This window comes from Miniopterus natalensis, chromosome 12 (genome assembly GCF_054644295.1).
Source record: "Miniopterus natalensis isolate mMinNat1 chromosome 12, mMinNat1.hap1, whole genome shotgun sequence".
NCBI classification, from domain to species: Eukaryota; Metazoa; Chordata; class Mammalia; order Chiroptera; family Miniopteridae; genus Miniopterus; species Miniopterus natalensis.
In genome coordinates this window covers 47,366,128-47,387,317 of record NC_142092.1, presented here as the reverse complement: position 1 = coordinate 47,387,317, position 21,190 = coordinate 47,366,128, and the positions used below count along the sequence as shown (strand labels likewise).

At 42.0% G+C, this 21,190-nt stretch overlaps 1 protein-coding gene across 1 annotated transcript; it reads left to right on the top strand.

Annotated features, from left to right (window-relative positions):
• The first annotated feature begins 10,548 nt into the window (after positions 1-10,548).
• Positions 10,549-16,551, top strand: LOC107544856 (protein SPATA31F3-like). Its single transcript, XM_087822550.1, has 5 exons — positions 10,549-10,692; positions 11,190-11,235; positions 11,753-11,813; positions 12,812-12,915; positions 16,265-16,551. Exons 1-5 carry the CDS (start codon positions 10,549-10,551, stop codon positions 16,549-16,551), a joined length of 642 nt encoding a protein of 213 aa, XP_087678676.1.
• Positions 16,552-21,190: the final 4,639 nt, after the last annotated feature.

Below are 21,190 nucleotides of genomic sequence, written 5' to 3'. Positions count from 1 at the left end.
TTTACCACCGTTCTACTGCCTGTTTCAGTTCCTCGTAGTGCAAGCTCGTTCCCACTTCAACATCTTCATATATGTTATTCCCTCTGTCTAGAATGTTCTTTTTCAAGTTAACGCACTCTTTCAGTCTCGACCTAAATGTCTCTTCCTCCCTGAAGCTTTCCCTGATATCCTCAAGGTTAGGCTGCATTCCAGTACTATACACAGTGTCCTACTTTTTCCTAAGTAGCACTTATTTGCAATTTTATATTTATTTGTGTGATAGTAGTGGGTCAAGTTTTTTAAACTTGAACACATATACCAAAAAAGATAGCTTCTAAAAAAAATGTATCTAATCTTTTCATTTTCAACCCCTGTCTCCTTGTTTGTATTTCTGACTTTTGTTTTGAATAGCATTAGGAAAGGCCTTATAAATATAGATAAGTGGTTGTAAATGGTAACAATTTATTTTTATCTACTGTCTTGCAATCTCAGAATTTTATTCAGTTAAACAGAGATACCAGAGCAGGAGCTTTATTCCAATTTTTTTCATATCTTTTTTTTTTTTTTTTAATATGCTTGTATTGATTTCAGAGACAGCCCACCTACTGGGGATCAAGCCTGCAACCTGGGCATGTGCCCTGACCGGGAATCGAATTGTGATCTCCTGGTTCACAGGTCGATACTCAGTCACTGAGCCGTGCCAGCCAGGCTATTCCAATTTTTGTAATACTTCATAATTTAGTAGTTTGCAGTGTGTTAAAAATTAATAGAGGGCCTGTTAGAGAGTATGTGCTATTGTGTATTCATTTAAAGAAAATAGTTAATATGTGATAAAAATGGCACTTTACCTGTATCTTCCTCCCCAAATCCCATACTTCCAGTCCAATCATGAAAAAACAACAGATAGATTCCAATAGAGCAGGCATCTTACAATATACCTGACCAGAACTCCTCCAAACTCAAGGTCATCAAAACAAGGGAAATCTGAGAAACTGTCATAGCCAAGAGGAGCCTAAGGAGAAAATGACAACAAAATGTAATGTGCTATCCTAGATGGATAGTGGGACAGAAAAGAATCATTAGATAGAAACTATGAAAATCTGCCCGGCAGGGAGTGGCTCAGTGGTTGAGCACTGACCTAGGATCCAGGAGACTGTGGCTGTATTCCTGGTCAGGGCACATGCCTGGGTTGCAGGCTCGAACCTCAGTCAATCCCTAGTCGATCTCCAGTCGGGGGCATGCAGGAGGGAGCCAATCAATGACGACTCTCTCATCATTGATGTTTCAACTTTCTCTCCCTCTCCCTTCCTCTCTCTGAAATCAATAAAAATATATTTAAAAAATAAAACAAAACCAAACCCTGAACATCTGAATAAAATGTGGATTATAATTAATGGTAATATATTAATATCAATTTATTAATTGTAACAAATGTCCCATACTAATATAATAATAATGATGATGATGATAAGGAAAACTGTGGGTATGGGAGGGAAGTAAATGAAAACTTTCAGCACTGTCTGCTCAATTTTCCTATAAACCCAAACCTTTTTAAAAGTAGTCTATTAACTTAAAAAGATAGTTAAACTACATTTAAAAAATGAAATTAAAACCAGACATTTATGAAATGTTTGGAAGCCCTGAAACACTTTACTGGAACCCACAATTTTGAGAGCATAACATGAAACTACTGGTCTAATCAATATAAAATGATTCTTTAAAAAAATTTTTTTTATTCAAAATATTACAGATGTCCCTTTTTCTCCCCATTGACCCCTTCCACTCTTCCCACCCCCTCCTCAGTCCCTCACCACACCATTGTCTGTGTCCTTGGATTATGCATATATGCATATAAATTCTTTGGTTAATCTCCCCCACCCCCACTCACCCTCCTAAAATGATTCTTAAGATAATTCAATTTCCAGCACAGGTAGTTCTGACTTTACAGGGCAGTAGTGTGGGACCATAAAAAGGACTGTGCAAAGCTGAAACCATGTAAAGTGATCTTAATAATCAACGGGAAAGATTATAATCATTTAGTGACCTTTAAAATTTTTTTGTCAAAACATTTAAAACTTTCTTATTGTCAGTAATAATGAGTAGGGAAAAGAATAAAGTTTACTACTTTATTAGCTTCACTAACTAATATTTACTGTAATTAGAAAAATTGAGACAAAGTGTTTTGTTTTATAAGAAAACTTACCAATCACTATAGGATTTCCTTTTCTCTGTCTCTAAATTCTTAACAAATATCTGAAGGCATACAGACTGGTCTTTCCTACTCACAGGAGACATTTTGGAGGCTGTATTTTATATCTTTTTCTTCAATACGGAAGAAGAATTTTATAGGTGTGAACACTTCTATAACTTCATTAAATGAAAAATCCCCTATGATTTTTGTTCATGAATACTCTTGTATTCAAAAGCTTCTGAGTTTTTTTAATTGAACTATTCAGTAATATTGAAAACTTTTCAATGTTGTAGAGTAAATAGGGTGTTTCTTTTTGCAATATTATTGTCCATGTACATGGAAAATATGTATTTCTCTTTGAAAAATTATCCCTTTTAAGAAAGTTGCACAGTATAACAGTGGAGATAATGCTCTCATACACCCTCTGAACTGTCTTGGTAAGATTTAATGAAACATTTTCTACCACCCCCCCTCCCAACTTATCAAAATGATTTGAATAGTGCTTGCCTTCTTATAATGTAACTCAGGGTGGGGAGTGAATATATTTCCTATGCCTTTGCAAATTACCATATTCCTTTTAAGCTTGGATCCGCTTCCAACATTTTATCTTTGGAACTTTCACTATGAAAAAGACTTTAATGTATTTTTGCCAGCATCACTTCCTCTGATCATCCTTTCCTCAGTTATGTTCATCTTTACTATGTTCCTCTCTCTGCATATCTAGGGTCTCTCGAGTGGTGACAGTGTCATCCATGGTCAGTTATTTCTTTTGTAACTCCATTTATCTTTGATTCAAATTTCAGTTTGGAGAGTTCTTTATATATTCTGGATATAAGTTCTTTGTCAAATATCTGATTTGCAAATATTTTTCCTAGTCTGTGGTTTATCTTTCCATTCTCTTAACAATGTCTTTCAAAGGGCAGAAGTTTAGAATTTTGCTAAAGTCCAGTTTTTCAGTGTGTTCTTTATTGGATCTTGCTTGGATGGTGTATCTAAAAATTCTGCTTATCTCAGCTCTGGCCAGTGTTGCTCAGTGGTTAGAGCATTGGCCTGCACACTGAAGGGTGGTGGTAGGTTTGCTTCCTGGTCAAGGGCCTGTACCTGGGTTGCAGGTTCAATCCCTGGCCCTGGTCCAGCAACCCACTGATGTGGCTGCACCAATCTGCATTCCCACCAATAGTGCGCAAGGGTTCCCTTTTACCCACACCCTTACCAATAAGCCAGTCAGAGAGACAAATACCGTATCATTTCACCCATATGTGGAATCTAATGAACAAAATGAACTAACAAGCAAAATAGAGACAGATTCATAGATAGAGAGCAGACTGACAGCTGTAGGGACGGGGTGCTGGGTAGGAAAGTGGAGGGATTGAGTAAAAAAGAAAAAGGGAAAAAACTCATGGACTGACAACAGTGTGGTGACTGCCAGGGGAGGGAGGGGGAGGAGGGAGAGGAGAGTATGGGGGATAAAAATGCTGATGGATGGAGACTCGACTTGAGGTGGTGAACACACAATGGTATACAGATGATGTGTTGTAGAGTTATGCACATGAAACCTGTGTAATTTTGTTAACCAATCTCACCCCAATAAATGCAATAAAAAGGAAAAAAGGACAAATAAATAAACATGTCATTTAAAACAAAGAAACGAATTGCTCTTGCATATTGATATCAATTGTTCCAGAGCCATATGTTGAAAAGACACTTCTTTTCCCACTGAATTGCTTTTGCACCATTTAAAAAAATCATTTGTCCACATATGCGTGGGTCTATTTATTGACTTGCTGTTCTGATCTACTGATCTATTTATTAATCTTTATGCCAATACCACACTGTGTTGATTACTATAGCTTTGTAAGAAGACTTAAAATTATTAAGATGGGCCAGGCATAGAAACCCAGGTACAGAAACTAGGGTATAGAAACTCACCAGGGCAGGAAGCCCTGGATGCCTAGCAAGGGGCAAAAGTGGGAAAACAAGAACTTTGTCCCCAGGGTACTCTATTCTCTCCTAGCATATCACTGGTCATGCAGTTTAGACCCCCTGAGTGTTCCTCCCTAAAGATAACATGTAGGCATCAGTTGTATTTCAGCTCTAGGCACAGATAAGCAGGGAAACCAAACAAGTGGTGGCTGTGGCTGCCTCAGGACCAGATACATAGACAAATGGCCCTGGCACCAACCAATCAGTGGAGACCAGGACCCTGAAAGAGCACACCTGGAAAGCTGATGAATATTCTATTGAGACATTCCCCTGAGAACTCCCCTAAGATTCCCACCTGCAAGAAAGAGATAAACACTTCAGGACAAAGGACCTAGGGGAGCACGCCAGTGCCATCTCCACCCCTCTGAGGGAACCCCATGAGACTTGCAACCAGGGGAGCAATGGGCAGCAGCAGCAGCTTGTCCCAGGCTTACCCCCTCAACCTGTCTCCAAAGCCACTTCTCTCTCTGACTCCTTAGTGAGCTAACACAGCCCAGCCTAGGCTCTCCTGTTGCTGCGTCTATGCTCTTCCTTGTTTCACTGTCCCAAGTATAGTTTTGCTCATGGACCCAATACCCTTTGTGCTGCATAGCCCTTCCCTTTGGATATTCCTATCCCCTTTCAATAAATTTAATCGTTCATTATTCAGTTGTCTGAGATGGCTATTTAGCCTGCCTGCACACCACTGATCATTAGGCTTTCAAAAATCGGATAATATTAGCGCTCTGTATTAGTCAGGGTTCTCCAAAGAAAAAGAACCAATGGAATATATATAAAAAAGATTATGCCATAGCTAGATGCCTCAGTTGGTTGGAACATCATTCCATACACCAAAAGGTTGTGGGTTCAGTTCCTGGTCAGGGTACATACCTAGATTGTGGATTCGATCCCCAGTTGGGGTGCATACAGGAGGCAACTGATCCATGTTTCTCACATTGATGTTTCTCTCTCTCTCTCTCTCTCTCTCTCAAAATCAATAAATATATCCTTGGGTGAGGATTTAAAGAAAAGAAATTTATTATAAGGAATTGACTAATCTGATAATGAAAGCTGAGAAGTCCCACAATCTGCCATCTACAAACTGGAGACTTAGGAGTGCTGGTGGTGTAGTTTCTGGACTGAGTGCAGAATACTGATATCCCAATTTGAAAACAGGCAGAGAGGGCAAATTCTCATTTACTCTGCTTTTTGTTTTATTCAGGCCTCCAATGGATTGGATGGGGCCACCCACAATGGGGAGGGCAAACTGCTTTACTCAGTCTGCGTATTCAAATGTTAATCTAATCCAGAAACACCCTTGCAGACAAATCCAGAATAATGTTTAACCAAATATCTGGGCACCTCATGTCTCAGTCAAGATGGCATATAAAACTGAGTCATACCCTCCAACTTAATTTTTTTTCAAAGTTGATCTTGCTATCAAGGGCCTTTGTACTACCATATAAATTCTAGAATTGTATTATCAATTTCTACAAAAGAGCCTGCTGGGATTGCATTGAATTTGTAGATCAATTTGGGGAGAAATGACATCTTAACAACATTAAGTCTTTTGACCCATGAACAAGGTATATCTCTCCATTTATGGGGTCTTTAAATTCCCTCAGAAGTATTTTGTAGTTTGCAGTATGTAAGTCTCTCATATCTGGTAGATTTATCCCTCAGTTTATCATATTTTTGGTGCTAATGTAAATGGTATTTCTAAAAATTTTGATTTCTGACTATTGCCAAGTACATAAAAAAATTTGATTTTTTGTAATTGATCTTGTGTCCTTCAACCTTGCTTAACTCAGTTATTAGTACTAGTAACTTTTTAATAGATTCCATAACATTCTCTACATAAACAATCATGTAAATTAAGAACCAATAGAATATATATATTTTTTCTTTTTCAGTATAGGTCCCATTTATTTCTTTTCTTGCCTGATTAAATTGACCAGAACTTCCAGTGCAATGTTGAAAAGAATTGTTGAGGTTAGACCTCCTTGCCTTGTCTCTGATCTTGAAGCAGAAAGCATTCAGTCTTTCTCCATGATTAGGTAAGTGGTTGTTTCTTTCAGTTTTCTTGAGCCTTGTGCTTTAGTATTTTATTTTATTAATGTATTTTTATTGTTGGCAGCATTGCAGATGTCCCCCATTTCCCCCCCTTTGCACCCCTCCACCCTGCCCCTGCCCCTGCCCCACCCCAGGCCTTCACCACACTATTGTCTGTGTCCATGGGCTATGTATGCATGGACATAGTTCTTTGGTTAATCTATTTCCACCCCACCCCCACCCCCTTCCCTTTGAGATCTGTCAGTCTGTTCCATTAATCCATGTCTCTGGACCTATTTTGTTCGTCAGTTTATTTTGTTCATATTTTTTCCATTGCTTTTCAGAGAGAGTGGAAGGGAGAGAGAGAGAGAGGAAGAAAGAGAAAGAAACAGTGTGAGAGAGACACATCAATTGGTTGTCTCCTGCACATGCCCTGACCAGGGCGGGGATCAAGTCTGCAACCAAGGTAAGTACCCTTGGCCACAATTGAACCTGGGATCCTTCAGTCCACTGGCCAAAGCTCTAACCACGTAGGGCTATTTTTTATTCTTAATATATAGATTGTTGGACCCTACAGATTCTGATTCATTAAGTCTGGGCGAGGCCAGGAAATCTATACTTTTACAAGCCTCCCAGTGAGCCTGATGCAAGGCCAGGATTGAGAGCCTCTGGAGTAAATGACCTGTTTCTGTCAGAGTCCTCCAGTCTAGGAGCATTGAGTGGGCATGTGCTGCTCTCTAGTGGCTGCTTGATACACTTCTGCATAGTAGAGTAACCTGCTGCATGAGTGCTGGTCGACTTGCTGACTGACACTACCTTGGGGCTTCCAGTCCAACATTCTGGAAATCTTAGATCTTGGGCACTTAGATCTTGGGCTCATGTATAACAATGTTGCTGCTGAATAGCAGCAACTATGCTTCTCTGACCCAGCACCCTGGCATATTTAAGATGTTCCATAATATTTTCTGAGAATGGGACAGTACAACTTCATAAGGCTTGTCTGGAGAGACAAACTCACATCAGTGGCGTGCTGTATGACCCATGGTACATATGAATCAGTAATTGTAAGCAGTTTCCTGAGGAAATTCTACTATTACAATAATTGTGGTGCTTTAACATTGTAATGGAAGCAGGGTCTGGCTTTATAAGTTTTCTAGAATCAAATCAATATGAATCCTTTAGAATTGTGTAGTCCTCCAGAGGTAACAGAGGCTTTTCCTGTACTTCATCTCCCTTGTTTGCTGTTCACTAAAAACCATGAGGCAGGAAGAGCAAATCCATACCCACATCATTAAAAATGACAGACTGTTTTCATTATGTGAATGTCCCCTTGTTTAGGAAGACACTGATTCCACTGTCCTATCCACACAAGCACCCTTCGTCACAAGTACCAAATCAATAACTAAACCCGCACTAAAGGCCAATTCTGCTAAAAGGCATAAGATTATCTTTGATTCTAACTCCACAGCTCTGAGATAGAGGAGCAAGGGCTGGGTGAGTGGCTGGAGAGGAGATTTCAGCCAGTGGTTTTAATGGCTTAGTGGGTTGACAGTGTCTGTGGATTATCTGTAAGGTAAGTGCACTAGTTGGAGATGGTGTGAAACTTGCAGAATTTAATGGTTTTGCCTGGAGCAAGAGGTCATGTTAATGGAGACTGAGAACTGTTGCTGCAGCAAAAAGGTGGCAGCAGCTGCAGGAATCAGGAGCTGGTTGAGGAGGATACATAGTATTCTGTTTACCTCCTCTGCAGCCCATTGGTGAAGGAGAGAGTTCCACCCTAGAGTTCTGGGGATGGCTGAATGCATGACACCAACACTGTACCTATAAGACTGACAGCAGCTTATTAAGCACATATATTCAGAGACCCCAGGGAGGAGGACACCAAACACCACATAGCACCACAGTGGGTCAGGTTAATGCGAGATAGAACTATTGCAGCAGCATAGCATAGCTGCAGGAAGCAGGACCAGGTTGGGTAGTAATAATAAAAGTAGTACAAGGGTCAAATTACTCTGTAGGTATCTTCACTTGCTACTGAAAAGCTGATGCAAGCTGCTCTTAAACTGATTTTTGTTAATGTGTTATTCAGTGCTCTTTGGTTGAAAAAGCCTCTTTCCTGTACTATGGAACTGGCAAATTCAAAAAAGGTGTTGAAATGGCTCAAATCCATCCCGTCTTCAGGGATGAAAGGATTATCTTAAATATAAGGATCTATTTTTAAAATTTTGTTCTGTATAAAAAGAATATTCAAGAAAAACATTCTCTAACATTTCTTTATCAAATCATTTGCAGAATATTCTTCCTTATAGCTAGTAAAAAGTCCCTCATACTAATGATTGTTGCTTTTTTTTTTTTTTGCCTTTTTTTTTTTAAACAGTGGTTAAATATACTTAACATAAAATGTACTATTTTAATCATTTGTACATTAAGTACGAATGATTAAGTACAATGTCATTAAGTACATTCACAATGTTGTGCAACCATCACCACTACCCTTTTCAGACTTTTTCATCATTCCAAGCAGAAACTCTGTACCCATTAAATCACTCCCTACTCCCCTCTTCCCAAACCCCTGGTAAAGTTTGTTTTTGGTTTTTTTAATCCTCACCTGAGGATATTTTTTCTATTGCTTTTTCAGAGAGAGCAAAAGGGAGAGAGAGAGAGAGAGAAACATCTATGTGAGAGAGACACATCGACTAGTTGCCTCCTGCATGCACCCCAACAGGGGCAGGGATCAAGCCTGCAACCGAGGTACGTGCCCTTGGCTGGTATCAAACCTGGGACCCTTCAGTCTGAGGGCTGACACTCTAACCACTGAGCCAAACCAGCTAGAGCAAGGTTAGTTCTTGATTCATGTGAATTAGTCTTGTCTTCAAAACTAGATTTTTAAGTGTCTTGAGAGCAGGCAGGTAACACAACTCACTTGTTCGACGTAAGACTGGATGCTGGGGGCAGGACCAAATAGCCTCTTCAGAGATTTTTCAACCTAAGAATATTTGGGCTGTGGGACCACTCACATCAGAGCAAGAACTTCTTAAGGAAATTCAGAAATCCTGCTGTCTTGGAGGCATATCACAGTGTCAACAAGGGCCATGAAGTTAGCATTAATATGCGAATCAGTAGACATAAGAGTGATGGGTGTTGAAGTTGAACAGGAACAAGCTTGCTCTGCCTAAATGTGTTCAAATTCAGATTTTCATAAAACATTCAACCAAATATTCCAACCATGATGGAATCAACCAAAAAGCCACAAGTTTGTGGTCCCTAATGAAAAGTCTTGCCAATAATACATCTCCATGAATAGGCAGGATGCTATAAGGTCTGTAGAGGCTGTTCTGGAAAATCAAGCTCCAAAGGTAAGCCTCATTCATGTGCCTCCCTGAAAGGTATTTTACAGTCTCTCTTGCCCATCTCAAGCTTTACCACACAGACTGGAATGAGCCCTTTTTTAATAACCTAGAAAGTTATTTAAAAGGACAGCAGTTATGTCCTGTCCTTGCTACATCAGACATGGTCCCCTTCCTGAACTTCTCCATACTGACCACCTATTTATTACCTGTGACATTAAAACCCTTACTTCCCAAGACTTAACAAGACGTTGCATGCTCTATCCTCTTATGTGTTTTTTAGTTCTCTCCCCATTACAGGTGATGTAGTTTATGGAGTTCCTCTGACCTAGCCACTATCTCTCTCTTACAGAGCATACAGCATACATAAAGAGTCAGTTACCTGGGAATAGATGCCCAACTACTGTCTTAAAGGAGAGAGGTGAGCCATCAGGGTCTAGGCAATAGAAAGAGCATGAAAGAATATATGCTGCCTATGACTTTGGCACTTTTAGGCCTAGGCCCTGCAATCCATACCCACAATTAGATACTTTCATCTGAACACTGAATCTTATTTGCTTCTCTTAGACCAGCAAGTTTCAGTTGTGTACCATCAGAATTCTTAAAACATGCAATACCTGACTATTTAGTCAGAGGCACTGACCTCTTTTCCCTGAGATTATTTTTAAAAAAGAATGACAATAACCAACACAACAATAGCCATCCAGTGTGAATGAATCAAGATTACACTTTTTTTTATTGGTCAGATTAGCAAAAAAAATGTATTTTTTGGTGTGCTGCAGAATTTTAGTAATTAGTTTATGTGTGCCATGAGATGAAAAAGGTATTTTAAATCACTGTCCTAGGCAGATAAAAGTCTGAAATGATCCACATGCCTTGTGAAACAGGAGGGCTTTGTGATGCAGTCTGGTGGTCTGGTTGCATCCTCTGTGAGGTGGAGATGACAAGGTCTAGAATATGGAGTCATTAGGTTTCAAGACCTTGAATGCCTAGGAAGAGAATGGCTAGGTTTAGATCATGTTGAGCCCTATATTTGTTCTGTGGGAAATTGAATATCCCTTATACACTTATGGCTCCATCATTGTTATTGCATTAATTATTTGGCAAGCAAAAAAGAACCGCCAAGGATTGAAGTTGGGACCTAAAAAGAGCTGTTGCCGGGTAGGGAAACACTGTAACCATGACTGAACATATTAAGCTTCAAACAAGATTTTATTTCCTTACTTCCTCTTGTTACTCTTACTCCCTGCTTTTAAAATGGGGGTATCCTCATTGAATCCCAGAAAACTCCAAATTTGGGTGATTCTTCTGGTTGGTAGACATTGTGAAAGCCTTGGATGGCTGAAGTCCTTTGGCCACTAGTCCGTCCATCCTTTAATCTGTTCCACTTTTTTCCCTGTGTCATTCTTATATTCCCACAGAACTTGTTTAGGGAATGGGGATGGAAGTATGGAGTATGGAAGTGCCTCTAAATGAATCAGAAATAAGAAGAGAAAGAAAATGATGGGGTGAAAAATGTAGAGTAGGGAAAAGAAAGGTAGAGGAATGTATAAAATTGGCATACAGAAAAAAGTTAGGAAATGTTTGCAGGTTAGGAAATGTTTAGACATGAAAAGAAAGCATGCTCCAGCTTCATACTCTAACTTTTTTGTCTTTAGCATCACCGGAGATTCAGACAAAGAACTAAAGATAGAGCCTCAAGAGGTAAAGTCCTAGTCTCTTCTCTGACTCCCCTCCACTGTGGGCAAGGTTCCCATGGAACGTCTTTCTGACCTCTGGTGCCAAGAACCAGGTACTCTCTGAAGGTTCCAATTCCCCAAGTCAACAAATTCTCCTAGAAGACTTTTTGGGCAGTAAATTGGACCCGTAATGTTCCAAAATTCTCCACCTTACCCCAAGGAATGAAGAGTGAGGAAGTAGTAGCAGGTCCTCAGCTGTGCCATTTACTAGTTTTATGACCCTGTGGAAGTCACTTCATCTGTTGTCCTTTATCCAACAAATGGGCATCTGAAGATCATGCCTCACTCACAGTGCAGTGTGAGGATCTAATGAGATTTGGTCCTGGACAGCACATCATAACTGGTTAAGTTGTACCCAGACATGCCCTAGAGCACTGACTGTTGGGGCTTTCAGGCTCTTCTCATTGAAAGGCCTTCAGCTGCCTATAGGATGTCCCTGAATCCTCTCTCATTCCATGTAACACTGTCGCCTGATTTCTCAGCTAGGAAACATTCCTGCAAAGAAGCTGAGAAGCCATGGGAGCTGCTCTCTGTCATGAAAAGGTGATCACTTGCTGCCTGTAGTCTCCCAACTCCAGCCTGGACTGTGATGATTTCTCTGCTTGGCCTGGGCAGGGATGAGGAGAGGGATGATGACTGGGAGGGAGTCAGACACAGCGGAGGTTGGAGCACTGGTTGAGAGGGTTGCCAGGGCAAAGGGAACTCAGACATCTCAGGGAGAATAAGTCTCCCAGTTCTACTCTGGGCCAAACTTGCAGTGCTCCTGGAATTCAGAATTTGACTAGTGCTTAATTCATAAAAGTCACTACATGGGTTTGTACTCAGCCAAAAGACTAGTTATCCAAGAGAATGGATAAATATGTGCATAAATAAGTCATCATTGTCATATTCTCCTTACAGCTACACCCTTTCAAGGACAGACCCCTAGACCTTGCTGACATTACATGCCCTAGTTCTGTCTTCAGGGAGCCCAGTTCCTGGGACAGCCTTCAGCCAGGAGCTTATCATCTCATTTTCTTCTTAAGAGCTCTAGAGGATGAGATTGGCTCCCAAGAGGTATTGTGTACACCTCACAGTCCACTGAAAGCAGAGTTTCCACAAGACCTCATTTCCCACAGCTTGGAAATTCTGAATACCAGGCTGTAGCGATCTTAGTCCCAAATGAGACTGAGTTCAGGGTCTACCTGGTAATGGCCCTGGAGATGCCCCATCAGCTAACTCTTGGCTGCCCATCCTTTGTTCCCTTCTCTGGTTAAGCTTCTCAGCCCAGGTCAGCAGAGAACTCACCCACCTCCCAGTCGCTCATGGCCCTGTGTTCCCATGGGTTGTCTGAGACTTTGCCCAACAGCCTCAGACCCTCAGCCCAGCACACCATAACTTGCCAAGTGGCAATTTCCTAGGAAGAAAAGTAAACACTGGAGGGGGAGGGGGAAGCCCCAGGGGGTACAGGACTAGGGAGGGCAAGGTCAAACTTCAGGCCACAAGTTCCAGAGAGGTAGATGTCACTCTGTCATTAACAGTTGCCATGTTTCCTCTTCCAGCCAGAGCTGGTTTCCTCAGGAGGGAAGTGTGCGGAGGCTCCTGTGTGCAGATCCCTCCTGCCCCATCTGCAATGCCATGGCTCTGGAGATTAAGCAGTTGCTGGCCAATGAGAACACCCCTGTCTCTCCCACTTCCTCAAGACGATCGCATGGCTCTTCTTGCCTAGATATTTTGTCCTTGTCTAGTTTGTCTTTTGATCAGAATCAGGGTTCCCAGCACTCCAAAGACCTTTCAATTCCATCTGCAACCCCCACAACGTGTCAACTAACGGATCACAAATCCTTAACGCAGCCAGCTGCCAAGTCAACTGGTATAGTCAGCATCCAAGATTACTGGACTGACCACCAGCTAAGGCAGGAATTTCAAGCATCAGATGTGTTCTGGGATGCAGGAGCTCTGTCTTCTTCAAGCCATGAGGAATGCAGGATTCCTGTGAACCAAAAGGACAAGAAGAAGAGCAATACCAAATATGTCCAGGAGAAACAAGGTCAGCAGCCCTTGAATACCCTTTTGTTCCCTGAACCCAGAGCTGACAAGCCTAAAGTACCCCCATAGACTTGCATTTCCATCATCTGTTGTTCCTGTGTCACAAAAGCTGTGAGGTATCCTTAAGTACAGATATATAAATTCACATATTTCTATAGCTGAGGGCTTCCAAGATCTGTGGAAGAGTCCCTATGGTAGCTTGTATCACATTGCCCCAAATATTTTCCAATCCTAGAGGAAAAAAACAACCATTTCTTTCACCATAATGCTACCTCTAAGGCCTCTGTTGAAAAGATGGACTTTTACCTCCCTGACCTGGGTCATGGGAGATCAGCCAGTCCACCCAAACTTTCTGGGTTTTTAAAGGATCTGCTATGGACCCAGAGCAAATATTACTGCAAGCAAATCCCAAACTCTGTGATTCTGGCTCTACCCTCTACTACCTTTTGGTTACTAAGACGTCTCTGTCCACTGCCAGGGGACATACTGAGAATTCAGTGTATTATCTGCAGCATAAACAAAACTATTTTTCTATGGTTCCTCTTTTCTGCACAGTCCCTGGTCTGCCCCTGGAGATCCTTCCACAGAAGGGGAGTCCCCAGTCCCTTTTTCTTCAATGATTTCTTCTTATCTCTGTACTGTCTGTTAGCTCCACCTTCTTCCCACATTACTGAATTTGGGCTTCTCCATCTTCCTATCAATAAGCCCATATCAATGTCCCATTTCCAACTCTGGCCAATTGTGAAGCCTTGGAGTGGTACCTGCTACAAAGGCAGCTCCAGATTCAGTGGGATTTGCCAGCTGTTGCCCAGATATCTCTGTAGACGCAGAGAACCACGCAACATAAGCCCTGAGACATGTTAAGCAACCTGTCCCCTGAGATGCAGGGGCCTACCTGTTTAGGGAAGCCTATTTCAGTCCTGAAGAGGCAGGAAGTGTTTTCCTGGAGCATGCCCAAAGCTGCTCCAGGAAGGAGTTCCACCTTCAGAAGTGGTCAGTTTAGCAGGTTGATTCACCGTTTCTAGGGCTTGCTCCAGAAGATCCAGCAGCTCATCCAGTTTCTTTCCCCTAATGACCAGCATCCACTCCCTGGAGCAGCACACTAACCAGTGTGAATGTCCCCTAGTCTGATGGCTTAGAAGCCAGTGGAGATAGTGTCCTGTTCTGATCCACTGTGGCAACAGGACCAGTTCACAGTTGCTTGCCCTGGCAAAGGCAATGTTACAGAGCCATATTGACTACAAATGGGGAAGACTTGCTAGGCCATTGTCCCTGCCCATATCTGCACTGGTAGGACTGCAAATCACTGGGTGTGCAGCATTTCAGGGGCCATGGAAGCACCTTGGTTCCCTTACACTCCAGAAAGTAAGCCCGTATGTGGAGACAGCAATCAGTGCTTACTGATTGGTCGATCAAGAAGTGACAACCTGAGTACTGACAGGTCTTGACCAGCAGCAACAAACCTCACTAGATGCTGTCACTGATCACCCTGATCAGCACATGCATGGGTACCCTCCTTGGGAGTCACTGAGAAACTGAGTCAGTGAGACAACTTTTGGCCTTTCTGTCAGGCCTGCTGCCTCTTTACTATGTGGCTGTCTCCATGGCCCCAGCAATCACTAACCAATCAGCAATCACAGAGATGGAGCCTGGGTTTGTTGAGGATCCAACAGAGCCTCTGGCTCATCTCACCTAAGTAGTAATGTGTAAGTCCTGCACCATGCTTTCAAGATACCAATGAAACTTGTGCAGACAGTGCTCAAGCATACCAGGTTGAAGTACAGGTGAATGGAGATGATACCTCTAGATAGCCAGACAGATCTTGGTACCCTATTCACTCAAAACATCCATCTTGGCCAAACTAAATTTTTACCTGTAAAATAAATTCCTTGAGATACATTTGGGAAGTCTCATAAAAACAAAGGAGTCCAGGGAAGAAACTGTGGCTGTCCCAAAGGATATCTGTGCCTAGGAGTCCTTTAGGAGTCTAAACAACCAAAGGAAAATACTGCCCCAGGAACTCCTCATCCCACCAGGCATCCCAAGTGCCCCAGAACTGTCCACCTTAAAGAAAAGCTTGCAAATAAACTAAGGCAGTTCAGTAGAACCAAAAGTAAGCTAATTCTAGAGCAGTTCTTATGGTTCTGCCCACTGGGCTTTCAAGACCCCACAACTCAGCGGGGACATGACAGAGACTCAGGTGATTTGTGTTCAGCTGGAGGCCACTGTAAACAACCCCAACCTGGAGGAGTCCTAGGCTCCTTAGCCCCAGGTCTCTACAAGATAAAGACACCTCTCTACTGCAGCAGAGAAAATAGAGGATCCAGGGAAACTCAAAATGGCAGAGAATTACAGAGAAGGGAGTGTAGCATTAAGGCTCTCCCCAACCAGAGAGAACATCTATTCTGCCAAGATTCAGGGTCCAGTAGGGACACTTCTAAGTAGGACCTCCAGAGCCCCTGACTTTCCAATGTATCTCCAGGATTTTAAGTATAATTTTAGTTTGACCAAGATGGTTGCCTTGAGTGAGTGGGGATTAGCAAGGATATGTCTGGATTTATAGAGTTACCATCTCCATCCTTTCAGCTTATTGCTCCCCGTCAGCACCTTCACCAGCTTTTCCCTCACCTTGAGTTCCTAGAGCATCCTCCAGGATTCCTTGGGGCAGAAGGTCCAGATAAGAATGGTATGCAGGGCTGCTAGAGCAAGCTGAATGACCTCATCCAAATAAGGACTTCTGAGAATGCCAAATCTGGAGGGTCCAGAGCCTAAATGGCCTGACCTTACAGGATCAACTTACTTGGCCACCACTTATGAGGTCAAATTTTGCAAGTCCAGCATTTGAAGGGGTCACATTTTTCAGATCCAAACTTTGCAAGCACAAAATTTGTAGGGCCAAACTTTCTAGGGCCAGGAACTATAGGGTCTGGTAAAGGCAGCTTATATTCATAAGAGCTCTACCCTTCCAGAAGCTGCAGAAACTGGCTTGGGAAATATGATTCCAGTCTGGATTAACCCCAAGGTGAAAGATCAAGGGCATAAGAAACCCACTCTCCTCTCTAAGGATGAGACAGTGATCAAAACCACGATCAAAAATGTTGAGAAGAGTCCACCCTCCACCAAAGGCCCTGTGAGGCTAGCTAAGTTGGAGGAGACAACAGAGGAGAAGAGTATCACCTTCTTTGATGCCCGCCAGAGCCTAGACAATGAACTCCAGCGACACCCCTTTCAGTCCAGCCACTCCAGGTTCTAGTGCATTTCTTCCCACAACAGCTCTAAGCACTGCCTTGAGTTGACTTGTGCCACTCAGCCAAAAACCCATGCCAGCTCTCAACTCTCATCTCAGCAGGATGCACAGGTCTATACAAGGAAAACCCACTCCAGAAAAAGAGTTCAGAGTTTCCCAAACCTCTGCATCTCCCTCAAAAAGGCTGTCATCATTTCCATTAATGTGCAGGTGAGGTAGTACCGTCTCCAAATATATGCTATACCTCTAAGCAAAATACCACCTGTTTTTGCCTCCTTATTTTCAATGTGGTATGTGATGGAGAGAGTAGAGGAGGTAGATAGTACTTCCCAGATGGTGTAAGAGCTTAAACCCATATTTCAGATGGGTCAGCATTCCATACAACTCTTTCAGCCCTGCCTTGAACAGCAGACAAAGGGACTTGAGCAGAAAAGGAAGACCCTCCTCTAAGGTGCATTGAAGGTAAAGGTCAGGCTTGAATTCTTCCCAGGGTGACTTTGGGCCCCAGAGGAGCAATGTGGACATGAGGATAGTACAAGAAGTAATGGCCAAGAATGCAGTGCATTTTTGGCCCATAGGCACAATTCATAGATAACTTCTGTATATGCCCACAACCTGGAGGAAAGGTTTTTAGAGGAGTGTGTACCATCCTTGGGGAGGTGCTTTGTGTTCATCAAAAACACAAAGGTAATATGACAGATGTCAAAAGAAAAAATGATAGCATCTCCCCTCTCTGTGCTCTGTTGTTATTAACTTTTTAAGGGATAAGCCATCTGAGAACCTGCTGTAGCCCTGTTGCCTGTTTGACCCTCATTGCCTTTCAGCTGCATGGAATGAATGCCTCCTAAAATGAAGAAGTTGATAGGAAGCTCCCCAAAAGGGACAATAAAAATAGCTGAGCTGAGTTTTGCATTCAGCAATTCAAATATCCGAATACTTTATACGCTAGGTACTATGCCAGACCCTAGGGACATAACAGTGAACAGCCCACAGACTCTCCTCCCATGGAGCTCATGGAATCATGGAATAGACAGTTAAATAAAAAGTCACTAAAAGCAATGTGATAAGAGCTGGTTAAAAGAAATAAGTGACAGGGAGATGTAAAGTACAACATAGGGAATATAGTCAATAATAATATAATAACTATGTATGGTATCAGATGGGTACTAGATTTACCAGGGTGATTACTTAATAAGTTATATAACATCCAATCACTGGGTTATACTCCTGAAACTAATGTAATATTGTATATCAATTGAAAAATAAAAATTAGAAATTAAAGATGGTGGTGAACTGAGTGGAAGCTACACTGACATTGTCCAGGGACCAAACTGGAATTACAACTAAAATATAGAAAAACCATCCTGAATAATCCACTGCAACTGAAGACAAGCTGAAGAGCACCCTCATAACCAAGGGGGAAAAGTGGAGACCTCATAGAGACTGGTAGGAAGTGCGGAGGCGAAAGAGGGCTGACTGGGCTCCCACAGGCAGCAGCTGAAGGTCCAGAGGGATATCTCAGCTATGGGGGGTTCCCACTAAGGACTCTGGGACCTAAACTGCAGACTGGGTTTCCCAGCCAAGAGCACCAGAACTGAGAAAGGTGCCCACATAACATCTGGCTGTGAAAAGCAGCTGGGTTTCTGTCTGCCAGGGAGAAATGGCTGGAAATGCAGGCACCCGCTTAAAGGGCCAATGCACAAAGTTTTGTGTGCAGCCACTCACCTTGGGCTCCAGCAGAGGTAGGGCAGAGAACTGGAGCTGTGTGAGGACAATCTAGGGTTGTGGGCTCTGGAGATAGAGCTCAGAGGGCACCCCTCTGGATTCCTGTGCTGAGTCATTCCCCCAAAATGCAGAGGACATCTTTCACAGGCAGACATTTACCTTCCAAGCAGCTTTTGCCTGAGGGGGAAGCAATTGCCTCACCCTGCTGGAAAACCTCTCGCCCTACCCTGTGGAGTTTCTGCAGCATGAGGCTTTTAAGAGACTGATAACAATCAGCCACCTTACCCTGTGGAGTTTCTACAGCCTGAGACTCATTAAGAAAATCAGATTAATCAGCCTGCAAGCAGAGGCAGACCTCAGAGTGCTTTGAGTCTTTGCCTGATCTGCTTCTGGACTTGGGCCTTGGAAAAGCAGACTTTGGTGTCCACCTTGGTCCTTTCCAAATGCACCTATCCTCAACAGAGGGAACCTCAAGCTGTGGGTTGTTGATAGCTCCAAATAGGGTACTCAAGGCCCATCACAAACAGCATCTGACATTGGCCTGCACCAGAGACCTTCCAAAAAGACCGAGAGTTCTAGCAGGCCTACCTAATACATAGAAACAAACCCAAATAGGCAGCCAAAGTGGGGAGACAATAAAACAAGCCCCAAATGAAAGAATAAGAGAAGTCTCCAGAAAAGAAGCTAAATGAAATGGAGATAAGCAATCTATCAGATATAGAGTTCAGAACACTGATTGTAAGGATGCTCAACAGCGTGAAAAAATACATGGAAACTATGAAAAATGACCAGTCAGAAATGAAGAATGACATAGCAGAAATAAAGAATACATTGGAAGGAATAAACAAATTAGAGGAAGCTGAGGATCAGATCAGTGAATTAGAAAACAGGGTAGAAAAAATCACTCAGAGATCTGAAAAGAAAAAACAATGAAAAAACAGGAGGACAGTCTAAGGGAGCTGTGGGGAGTACCAGAAGAGGTTGAAAGTAAGCAAGGGTTAGAGAACCTGTTTGAAGAAATAACGGCAGATGCCCGGCCAGGCTTGGCTCAGCGGTTGAGCGTCGACCTAGGATCCAGGCGATCGGTGTTTGGTTCCCGGTCAGGGCACATGCCCGGGTTGTGGGCTCGATCAATGACTCTCTCATCATTGATGTTTCTGTCTCTCTCTCTCCCTCTCCTTTCCTCTCTCTGAAATCAATGGGGATGTGTTAAAAAAAAAAGAAAAAAATAATAATAATGGCAGAAAACTTCCTTAACCTGTTCAAGGAAAATGTCACTCAAGTTCAGGAGGCACAGAGAGTCCCAAGCAAGAAGAATCCAAAGAGGCCCATGCCCAGACACATTATAATTAAAATGCCAAAAATAAATGTAATAAACAAAATAAACTGATGAACAAAATAGATCCAGAGACATAGAAGTATGGAACAGACTGAGGGATCTCAGAGGGAAGGTGGGGATGGAAGAGATTAATCAAAGAACTTATATGTTTATAAGCATAACCCATGGACACAGACAATGGTATGGGGAAAGCATATGGGTGGGCTGGATGAGGGGTGGAGGGGATCAGTGGGGGGGGGGACATCTGTAATACTTTCAATACTAAAGATAAATTTAAAAATTAAAAATTAAAATAAAGCATCTGTGAATTCAAGAAAATAAAATGCCAAAAATTCAAGGCAAAAAGAGAATCTTAAAGGCAGCAAGAGAAAAGCAATCTGTTACCTACAAAGGAGCCCCCATAAGGTTTTCAGCTAACTTCTCATCAGGAACTCTACAGGCCAGAAGGGGATGGCATTAAGTATTCAAGGTAATGTAAAACAAGGATCTGAAACCAAGACTACTCTATCCAGCAAGGCTATCATTCAAAATAGATGGAGAAATAAAGAGCCTCCCAGACAAAAAAAAAGGCTAAAGGAATTTATCACCACCAAACCAGCATTGCAGGAAATGTTAAAGGGACTGCTGTAATAATAAGAAATAGAGAAACATAAGCATAAAGAATTAAAATGGCAATAAATAAGGATCTATCAGTTATAACCTTAAGGACCTTAAGGGAGAGATCAACAGCAATACAGTCATAGTTGGGGACTTTAATACCCCACTGACTTCACTGGATAGATCTTCCGGACAAAAAGTCGACACAGAAACAATGACTCTAAATGGCACACTAGATCAGATGGATTTAATTGGTATTTATAGAACATTTCACCCCAAAGCTGCAGAATATACATTCCTCTCAAGTGCACATGGGTCATTCTCAAAGACAGACCACATGTTAGGACACAAAGCAAGTCTCTACAAGTTTAAGAAGATTGAAATCATATCAAGCATCTCAGATCACAATAGCATGAAATTAGAAATCAACTACAGTAAAAACACTGAAAAACATTCAAACACATGGAGGCTAAATAGCATGTTATTAAACAATGACTGAGTTATCAATAAGATCAAGAAAGAAATAAAAAACTTCCTGGAAACAAATGAAAATGAACACACAACAACCCAAAATCTATGGGACAGCAAAAGCAGTCCTAAGAGAGAAGTTCATAGCACTGCAGGCCTACCTCAAAAATCAAGAAAAATTTTTAGTAAACGATCTAACTCTATAACTTAAAGAATTAGAAAGCTCCACTGTGAAGCCATCCGGACCAGGGCTTTTGTTTTCTGGGAATATTTTTGTTACTGCTTCATTTTCATCAGTTGTTATTAGCCTATTCAACATTTTCTGATTCTTCCTGATTCAGTTTTACATGATCTCACTCATATGTGGAATCTAATAAACAAAATAGACTGAGAAACAAAATAAACCCAGAGATGTATTAGCATGGAACAGACTGATGAATCTCATTGGGAAGGCGGGGTGGAGGAGTGGGTGGGGAGAGATTAATCAAAGGATTTATATGCATATATGCATAACTC

Excerpts from the sequence above, each read along its gene's own strand:
- LOC107544856 (XM_087822550.1), top strand. The coding sequence starts at position 10,549 with ATGTTGAGCCCTATATTTGTTCTGTGGGAAATTGAATATCCCTTATAC. Across the intron at positions 10,693-11,189 it reads CTAAAAAGAGCTGTTGCCGG|CATCACCGGAGATTCAGACA; the intron begins GTAGGGAAACAC and ends TTTTGTCTTTAG. Across the intron at positions 11,814-12,811 it reads CTGCTCTCTGTCATGAAAAG|CCAGAGCTGGTTTCCTCAGG; the intron begins GTGATCACTTGC and ends TTCCTCTTCCAG.